The following is a 10471-nucleotide window of genomic DNA, read 5'->3' as shown; positions in this document are numbered from 1 at the left end:
GTAGATGATTGTCTGTAGATGATCGTCTGTAGATGAACGTCTGTAGATGAACGTCTGTAGATGATCGTCTGTAGATGATCGTCTGTAGATGAACGTCTGTAGATGATCGTCTGTAGATAAACGTCTGTAGATGATCGTCTGTAGATGAACGTCTGTAGATAAACGTCTGTAGATGATCGTCTGTAGATGAACGTCTGTAGATGATCGTCTGTAGATGAACGTCTGTAGATGATCGTCTGTAGATGAACGTCTGTAGATAAACGTCTGTAGATGAACGTCTGTAGATGATCGTCTGTAGATGATTGTCTGTAGATGATCGTCTGTAGATGAACGTCTGTAGATGATCGTCTGTAGATGAACGTCTGTAGATGATCGTCTGTAGATGAACGTCTGTAGATGATCGTCTGTAGATGATCGTCTGTAGATGATCGTCTGTAGATGATCGTCTGTAGATGATCGTCTGTAGATAAAAGTGGCTTTAAACTGAAATGCTAGTTGCATGCTCTATATACATATATGTATATATGTATATATATATTATGTATATATAAATATATATATATATATATGTACATGTGTGTGTATAAACTTGTGTCTTTAATAAAAGAAGAACTAACAGGGCCCGGTGCTCAGCTCATGGTGTACTCGTGGAGAGAAGAGGAGGTGCAGAGGGAACCAAGATATTTGCTCTGCACATGCTCCAGGGCTCTGAGTGTGTGTGTGTGTGTGTGTGTGTGTGTGTGTGTGTGTGTGTGTGTGTGTGTGTGTGTGTGTGTGTGTGTGTGTGTGTGTGTGTGTGTGTGTGTGTGTGTGTGTGTGTGTGTTACAGAACAGGCTCTACTGTGTCTTTAAATCCAACTCCAGCTGTAGTTCATCACTTCCAACGTGCTCGGAGGTACTTTTACTGCAGTATTAGTATTCTACTTCACCTCCTTCACCACAGTTCTCTCAGGTTCAACCTCGTATCTCCAGGTGTGGAATGTGTGTCCTGAACTGAAGGAGGATCCTTCTCCTTCCTCAGGTCCATAAACTCTCACAGGGCAGAAACACATCTTATTAAACTAGTGAATAAAGGAGTGAAAACACAACGTGCTCATAAACAAAAGGAACACACTGTCAGTTTATCTTTACTTTTAAGGTCAATTCTACCAATAACTGGTTGAATTTAGTTTTCCACAGGGTGGTATCTGTACTTTTACTATGCCAGCACACACACACACACACACACACACACACACACACACACACACACACACACACACACACACACACACACACACACACACACCACACACACACTTTGCTTTATTCAACAAGAGCAAACACGCGAGCAGTCGAAAGGTAAACAGCTTGATCCGTGTGCTCACAGAGCTCAGCCTGTTCTCCAGCGGGGCAGGGCATCCTGCTCGCCGGTGGCCTCACTCCGCCTCCCCGTGAATGGACCGTGTGTCTGTTGTGTCACACACACACACACACACACACACACACACACACACACGATATACAGATAATGAAGACGTGACGATATAATCACCTTTTACTGCCAATCAAAGTTCAAAGTGTCTCCGATTGTCTGTTTTTTAAATATTAATAATATAAGTATTCAGATACTTCAGTAAAAGTACACTGTGAAAATACTCCCTGATATCATCATCACGTACTCATGATGATGTTTCTGCTGCATCAATGTGCACGTCTGCATGAAAGCATCATATTCTATCAGTTCCTTCACCTGAACTGTGATCTGTGAAGTCACTTTTTAACTCTCCGTCTGTACCCGACTGAAGGAATGCGCCTGCGTTGCGTAATGACGTGTCATAACGCGTCATAACGCGTCATAATGCTTTATGACTGCAGGTGCGGGGCCGGATCTGCAGGTTGGTTCACTGGGAGCTGAGTCAGTGACTCACTCTGGAATCAATACTTCCACTATTGGGTTTTTATAAGATACAAATACTACGAGATAATCATTTTATTGACTGTCTGTTTTTTTGTTTTTTTCACACACAAAATTACATAATTCCAGCAAATGCAAACATAACAAGCTAAAACTTGAGCTGCTTATTTATGTACTGTTTATTACCATTTTAAGTTAATTCATAAATAAAGTGACATTAGTTAGTTCCCTACCACACAGTTAATACATCTGGTCTGATTAAAACCATATTCACACCTGATCTGTACTTGGATAAAGTCAAATGTAATATATATGTCATATAAACGTCATATATGTTATTACATTACATTACATGTCATATAAACGTCATATATGTTGTTACATTACATTACATGTCATATAAACGTCATATATGTTATTACATTACATTACATGTCATATAAACGTCATATATGTTGTTACATTACATTACATGTCATATAAACGTCATATATGTTATTACATTACATTACATGTCATATAAACGTCATGTATGTTATTATATTACATTACATGTCATATAAACGTTATATATGTTATTACATTACATTACATGTCATATAAACGTCATATATGTTATTATATTACATTACATGTCATATAAACGTTATATATCTTATATAAGAGCAAGTAAGCTGAAACAAACTCAACAAAAGCTAGCTAGCTACTCGCGAGCTAGCTAGATAGCTACTCTTGAACTAGCTACTTGCGAGCTAGCGTGTGCTACTACTACTAGGTATAGCCAAGAGTTTGGACTTATTAATGTACTATTTAAAATATATAGTCATAGTCACAATAAAAACAAGTACGAAAACCCCCAAAATAATCAATCTTAAGGACGAATGAATAGCGACGCACACGAGGAAGAAAGACTCAAAGGAACTCGTGTGTTTCTGGGTTTTTGGGCTTTTCTCTCTTTTTTTCTTTTTCTTCTCTCTAAATCTGATGAAACTTTTCCCCCGAATTTGAAAGTGGACTGAAGTTCTTTTCCTTTCCTTCGCTGCAGGCGGGGGGGGGGGGGGGGGGGGGGGGGGGGGGGGGGGGGGGGGGGGAGGGAGGAGGGCGAGTGTGGGGGGGGGGAAGGAGAGGAGGGAGGAGGGCGAGTGTGGGGGGGGGGAAGGAGAGGAGGGAGGAGGGCGAGTGAGAGGGGGGGGAAGGAGAGGAGGGAGGAGGGCGAGTGAGAGGGGGGGGAAGGAGAGGAGGGAGGAGGGCGAGTGTGGGGGGGGGGAGGCATTTAGGAGCAAAGCGAAGGTAGCAATCAGTGTGTGAGGGATCGTTACGGAAAATCTACAGGAGCTAAATTTACCTCCTCCGTCTGTAATTCTGTGTCTGTGTGTGTGTGTGTGTGTGTGTGTCTCTCTGTGTGTGTGTGTGTGTGTGTGTCTCTGTGTGTGTGTCTCTGTGTGTGTGTGTGTGTGTGTTTCTGTGTGTGTGTGTGTGTGTGTGGTTAGCAGGGTGTGTTTGGACAGTTTGAACATCAAAGCCTGTGAAGTGTTAAACCGAGCAGCTTGAGACAGAGTTCTACCATCGCTGTCTAGTTAACCTTCCACCCCTCCTCTTCCTCCTCTTCCACCCCTCCTCCTCCTCCTCCTCCTCTTCCACCCCTCCTCCTTCCTTTCTTTACTTTAATCTGTTTCTCTCTTTACTTTCACTTTTAAAAAGTACATTTTCTCCCTTTTTTATTTACATTTTTTTTTCAATCCAAGCTGTTTTGAAAACACTCAAAATCGGTGCTTCTAAAAATGCATTTTCGTCAACTGAAGAAGAACCTTTTACACACCCGTGTGTGTGTGTGTGTGTGTGTGTGTGTGTGTGTGTGTGTGTGTGTGTGTGTGTGACATTCAAGCATGCCTCTACTTGGCAAACGTCTGCTGCGGCGGAGGAATTGGGAATCGGAGGCGCGCCCAAACAAGTTTCCCCCGTGGGCGATTAAAGAGATCTCTCTACGTCGGGGTACTCGAGACCGCCATCAACCCTGTTTGTTTATTACCCAGAATGCATTGGGAGGTGGAGGTAGGAGGCCCTCAAACAAACAGCTTCTCCCCCCTTTTGAGTTTACAGAGGAAACCTGAGAGGTGACGTCATCAAGAGGAGTCGGACAGGAAAGAGCTGGAAGAACTAGACCGGGGAGTTGAGTAACGTGTGTGTGTGTGTGTGTGTGTGTGTGTGTGTGTGTGTGTGCGTGTGTGTGTGTGTGTGTGTCTGTGTCTGTGTGTGTGTGTGTGTGTGTGTGCATGTGTGTGTGTGTGTGTGTGTGTGTTCGTGTGTGTGTGTGTGTGTGTGTGTGTGTCTGTGTCTGTGTCTGTGTCTGTGTCTGTGTCTGTGTGTGTGTGTGTGTGTGTGTGTGTGTGTGTGTGTGTGTGTGTGTGTGTGTGTCTGTCTAATGGTACTTGATGACCAATCAGTGTTATAGTGCAGAGATGGAAAAAGTTATTTGTGTGTGTGTGTTGACCCAGTTTCTAACACACACACACACACACACACACACACGTACACACACACACACTCAGGATGAGAGGGAGAGGCCTCAGAAGGCAGCTGTACTTGTTTTTGACACAAACACTCTCGGCCGTGTTTGAGGACAGGAAGTCTCGTCTTGATTTGACGACGCGTGGCCGTGTTACGTTATTATAATAATCCAATAAACCATCAAACAGGTCCCACCACCATCTTTCTACTGTTTCTACTCTTTCTACTGTTTCTACTGTTTCTACTGTTTCTACTCTTTTTACTCTTTCTACTCTTTCTACTCTTTCTACTCTTTCTACTCTTTCTACTTGTTCTACTCTTTCTACTCTTTCTACTCTTTCTACTTGTTCTACTCTTTCTACTCTTTCTACTCTTTCTACTCTTTCTCCTCTTTCTACTCTTTCTACTCTTTCTACTCTTTCTACTCTTTCTACTCTTTCTACTTGTTCTACTCTTTCTACTCTTTCTACTTGTTCTACTCTTTCTACTCTTTCTACTCTTTCTGCTCTTTCTACTCTTTCTACTCTTTCTACTCTTTCTACTCTTTCTACTCTTTCTGCTCTTTCTACTCTTTCTACTCTTTCTACTCTTTCTACTCTTTCTACTTGTTCTACTCTTTCTACTCTTTCTACTTGTTCTACTCTTTCTACTCTTTCTGCTCTTTCTACTCTTTCTACTCTTTCTACTCTTTCTACTTGTTCTACTCTTTCTACCATCTTTCTACTCTTTCTACCATCTTTCTACTCTTTCTACTCTTTCTCCTCTTTCTACTCTTTCTACTCTTTCTACTCTTTCTACTCTTTCTACTTGTTCTACTCTTTCTACTCTTTCTACTTGTTCTACTCTTTCTACTCTTTCTACTCTTTCTGCTCTTTCTACTCTTTCTACTCTTTCTACTCTTTCTACTCTTTCTGCTCTTTCTACTCTTTCTACTTGTTCTACTCTTTCTATTTGTTCTACTCTTTCTACTCTTTCTACTCTTTCTACTCTTTCTACTTGTTCTACTCTTTCTACTCTTTCTGCTCTTTCTACTCTTTCTGCTCTTTCTACTCTTTCTACTTGTTCTACTCTTTCTATTTGTTCTACTCTTTCTACTCTTTCTACTCTTTCTGCTCTTTCTACTCTTTCTGCTCTTTCTACTCTTTCTACTCGTTCTACTCTTTCTACTCTTTCTACCATCTTTCTACTCTTTCTACTCTTTCTACTCTTTCTACTCTTTCTACTTGTTCTACTCTTTCTACTCTTTCTACTCTTTCTACTTGTTCTACTTGTTCTACTCTTTCTATTTGTTCTACTCGTTCTACTCTTTCTGCTCTTTCTACTCTTTCTGCTCTTTCTACTCTTTCTACTCTTTCTACTCTTTCTGCTCTTTCTACTCTTTCTACTCTTTCTACTCTTTCTGCTCTTTCTACTCTTTCTACTCGTTCTACTCTTTCTACTCTTTCTACCATATTTCTACTCTTTCTACTCTTTGTACTCTTTCTACTCTTTCTACTCTTTCTACCATCTTTCTACTCTTTCTACTCTTTCTACTCTTTCTCCTCTTTCTACTCTTTCTACTCTTTCTACCATCTTTCTACTCGTTCTACTCTTTCTACTCTTTCTACTCGTTCTACTCTTTCTGCTCTTTCTACTCTTTCTACTCTTTCTACTCTTTCTACCATCTTTCTACTCGTTCTACTCTTTCTACTCTTTCTACTCGTTCTACTCTTTCTGCTCTTTCTACTCTTTCTACTCTTTCTACTCTTTCTGCTCTTTCTACTCTTTCTACTCGTTCTACTCTTTCTACTCTTTCTACTCTTTCTACCATCTTTCTACTCGTTCTACTCTTTCTACTCTTTCTACTCGTTCTACTCTTTCTGCTCGTTCTACTCTTTCTGCTCTTTCTACTCTTTCTACTCTTTCTCCTCTTTCTACTCTTTCTACTCTTTCTACTCTTTCTACCATCTTTCTACTCGTTCTACTCTTTCTACTCTTTCTACTTGTTCTACTCTTTCTACTTGTTCTACTCTTTCTATTTGTTCTACTCTTTCTACTCTTTCTACTCTTTCTACCATCTATCTACTCTTTCTACTTGTTCTACTCTTTCTACTCTTTCTGCTCTTTCTACTCTTTCTACTCTTTCTGCTCTTTCTACTCTTTCTACTCTTTCTACTCTTTCTACTCTTTCTACCATATTTCTACTCTTTCTACTCTTTGTACTCTTTCTACCATCTTTCTACTCTTTCTACTCTTTCTACCATCTTTCTACTCTTTCTCCTCTTTCTCCTCTTTCTACTCTTTCTACTCTTTCTACTCTTTCTCCTCTTTCTACTCTTTCTACTCTTTCTATCATCTTTCTACTCGTTCTACTCTTTCTACTCGTTCTACTGTTTCTACTCGTTCTAGTCTTTCTACTTGTTCTACTCTTTCTACTCTTTCTGCTCTTTCTACTCTTTCTACTTGTTCTACTCTTTCTACTCTTTCTACTCGTTCTACTCTTTCTACTCTTTATACTTGTTCTACTCTTTCTACTCTTTCTACCATCTTTCTACTCTTTCTACTCTTTCTACCATCTTTCTACTCTTTCTACTGTTTCTACTCGTTCTACTCTTTCTACTCTTTCTACTCTTTCTGCTCTGTCTACTTGTTCTACTCTCTCTACTCTTTCTACTCTTTCTACTCTTTCTACCATCTTTCTACTCTTTCTACTGTTTCTACTCGTTCTACTCTTTCTACTCTTTCTACTTGTTCTACTCTTTCTATTTGTTCTACTCTTTCTACTCTTTCTACCATCTATCTACTCGTTCTACTATTTCTACTCTTTATACTTGTTCTACTCTTTCTACTCTTTCTACCATCTTTCTACTCTTTCTACTCTTTCTACCATCTTTCTACTCTTTCTACTGTTTCTACTCGTTCTACTCTTTCTACTCTTTCTACTTGTTCTACTCTTTCTGCTCTTTCTACTCTTTCTACTCTTTCTACTCTTTCTACTCTTTCTACTCGTTCTACTCTTTCTACTCTTTCTACTTGTTTTACTCTTTCTGCTCGTTCTACTCTTTCTACTCTTTCTACTCTTTCTACTTGTTCTACTCTTTCTACTCTTTCTACTCTTTCTACCATCTTTCTACTTGTTCTACTCTTTCTATTTGTTCTACTCTTTCTACTCTTTCTGCTCTTTCTACTCTTTCTGCTCTTTCTACTCTTTCTACTCTTTCTACTCTTTCTGCTCTTTCTACTCTTTCTACTCTTTCTGCTCTTTCTACTCTTTCTACTCGTTCTACTCTTTCTACTCTTTCTACCATATTTCTACTCTTTCTACTCTTTCTACTCTTTGTACTCTTTCTACTCTTTCTACCATCTTTCTCCTCTTTCTACTCTTTCTACTCTTTCTACTCTTTCTACTCTTTCTACTCGTTCTACTCTTTCTACTCTTTCTACCATATTTCTACTCTTTCTACTCTTTCTACTCTTTGTACTCTTTCTACTCTTTCTACCATCTTTCTCCTCTTTCTACTCTTTCTACTCTTTCTACTCTTTCTACTCTTTCTACTCTTTCTCCTCTTTCTACTCTTTCTACTCTTTCTACTCTTTCTACCATCTTTCTACTCGTTCTACTCTTTCTACTCTTTCTACTCGTTCTACTCTTTCTGCTCTTTCTACTCTTTCTACTCTTTCTACTCTTTCTGCTCTTTCTACTCTTTCTACTCGTTCTACTCTTTCTACTCTTTCTACTTGTTCTACTCTTTCTACTCTTTCTACTCTTTCTACTTGTTCTACTCTTTCTACTCTTTCTACTCTTTCTACTTGTTCTACTCTTTCTACTCTTTCTACTCTTTCTATTTGTTCTACTCTTTCTACTCTTTCTATTTGTTCTACTCTTTCTACTCTTTCTACCATCTATCTACTCTTTCTACTTGTTCTACTCTTTCTACTCTTTCTACTGTTTCTACTCATTCTACTCATTCTACTCTTTCTACTCTTTCTACTCTTTCTACTCTTTCTACTTGTTCTACTCTTTCTACTCTTTCTACCATCTTTCTACTTGTTCTACTCTTTCTATTTGTTCTACTCATTCTACTCTTTCTACTCTTTCTACTTGTTCTACTCTTTCTACTCTTTCTACTTGTTCTACTCTTTCTATTTGTTCTACTCTTTCTACTCTTTCTACCATCTATCTACTCTTTCTACTTGTTCTACTCTTTCTACTCTTTCTACTCTTTCTACTGTTTCTACTCTTTCTCCTCTTTCTACTCTTTCTGCTCTTTCTACTCTTTCTACCATCTTTCTACTCTTTCTACTGTTTCTACTCTTTCTGCTCTTTCTACTCTTTCTACTCTTTCTACTCGTTCTACTCTTTCTACTCTTTCTACTTGTTCTACTCTTTCTACTCTTTCTACTCGTTCTACTCTTTCTACTCTTTCTACTTGTTCTACTCTTTCTACTCTTTCTACTCTTTCTACTTGTTCTACTCTTTCTACTCTTTCTACTCTTTCTACTTGTTCTACTCTTTCTGCTCTTTCTACTCTTTCTACTCTTTCTACTCTTTCTACTTGTTCTACTCTTTCTGCTCTTTCTACTCTTTCTACTCTTTCTACTTGTTCTACTCTTTCTACTCTTTCTACTCTTTCTACTTGTTCTACTCTTTCTACTCTTTCTACTCGTTCTACTCTTTCTACTCTTTCTACTTGTTCTACTCTTTCTACTCGTTCTACTCTTTCTACTCTTTCTACTTGTTCTACTCTTTCTACTCTTTCTGCTCTTTCTACTCTTTCTACTCTTTCTACTCTTTCTGCTCTTTCTACTCTTTCTACTCTTTCTACTTGTTCTGCTCTTTCTGCTCTTTCTACTCTTTCTACTCTTTCTACTTGTTCTGCTCTTTCTACTCTTTCTGCTCTTTCTACTCTTTCTACTCTTTCTACTTGTTCTGCTCTTTCTACTCTTTCTACTCTTTCTCCTCTTTCTACTCTTTCTACTCTTTCTACTCTTTCTACTCTTTCTACTTGTTCTACTCTTTCTACTCTTTCTACTTGTTCTACTCTTTCTATTTGTTCTACTCTTTCTACTCGTTCTACTCTTTCTGCTCTTTCTACTCTTTCTACCATCTTTCTACTCTTTCTACTCTTTCTACTCCTTCTACCATCTTTCTACTCTTTCTACTTGTTCTACTCTTTCTACTCTTTCTACTCTTTCTACTCCTTCTACCATCTTTCTACTCTTTCTACTCTTTTTACTGTGTCAGAGTTGAAGTCCGGCTGTAAGTAAAAGTAAAAAAGTCAAACTGCTGCCGGCCTTCGAGCTGATAGTGAAGCTTCTGTATCTGGTGAAGTCATTGTGTAACATCTGGAGGGTCAGTGTGTGTGTGTGTGTGTGTGTGTGTGTGTGTGTGTGTGAGTGTGAGTGTGTGTTTGTGTGAAGAGTGGGGGTTGTACTGGGTGATTGGCCAGAATGACAGAGACTGGAAAGTGTGTGTGTGTGTGTGTGTGTGTGTGTGTGTGTGTGTGTGTGTGTGTTTTGGGGGTAGGAGTCTCAATGAGGAGGAGAAACAGCTTTTTCCATTTCTCATCGTCTGGGTCTATTCTTTTCTATATCGTCTCACTAATTCACACACACACACACACACACACACACACACACACACACACGTGGGACATCCCGACAAACCAGTTCCCAAATCTCGGCGTCCGTTTCCTGTTTAAACCAACGAACCGTTTAAGTCTCACTAACGTTTTATTTATTTATTTAAAGGAGTTTAAGCCGAGACAAAGTTCACATCTATGAGTCAGTCGTTATCTGACGGACATTAGAGTGCACGTGTGTGTGTGTGTGTGTGTGCGTGTGTGTGTGTGTGTGTGTGTGTGTGCATGTGTGTGTGTGTGTGTGTGAGAGTGTGTGTGTGTGTGTCACACTGAGGGTGGAGGGTAAACACCTGCTGGATGTCACGCCTCCTGTTGTTCTCTCACATCCTGTTGTTTACACCCGTTAACATGAACTCCACCCCAGAACACATCTGTTTAAATATATCTTTAAATATATATTATATATATATATAATAATTTTTATTATACTTTAAGCTTTAAAATG

At 39.3% G+C, this 10471-nt stretch overlaps 1 protein-coding gene across 1 annotated transcript in view; it reads left to right on the top strand.

Annotated features, from left to right (window-relative positions):
* Positions 1-3571: 3571 nt before the first annotated feature.
* Positions 3572-10471, top strand: part of creb3l2 (cAMP responsive element binding protein 3-like 2) — a 19771-nt gene continuing 12871 nt past the window's right edge. The window contains 1 exon segment of the mRNA XM_034525987.1: positions 3572-3949. Coding sequence (XP_034381878.1) covers positions 3932-3949 — 18 coding nt within the window. The 5' untranslated portion in view covers positions 3572-3931.

This window comes from Cyclopterus lumpus, chromosome 23 (assembly GCF_009769545.1).
Source record: "Cyclopterus lumpus isolate fCycLum1 chromosome 23, fCycLum1.pri, whole genome shotgun sequence".
NCBI classification, from domain to species: Eukaryota; Metazoa; Chordata; class Actinopteri; order Perciformes; family Cyclopteridae; genus Cyclopterus; species Cyclopterus lumpus.
Note: the sequence above shows the minus strand (reverse complement) of the source record. Positions and strands in the feature narration are given on the sequence as shown.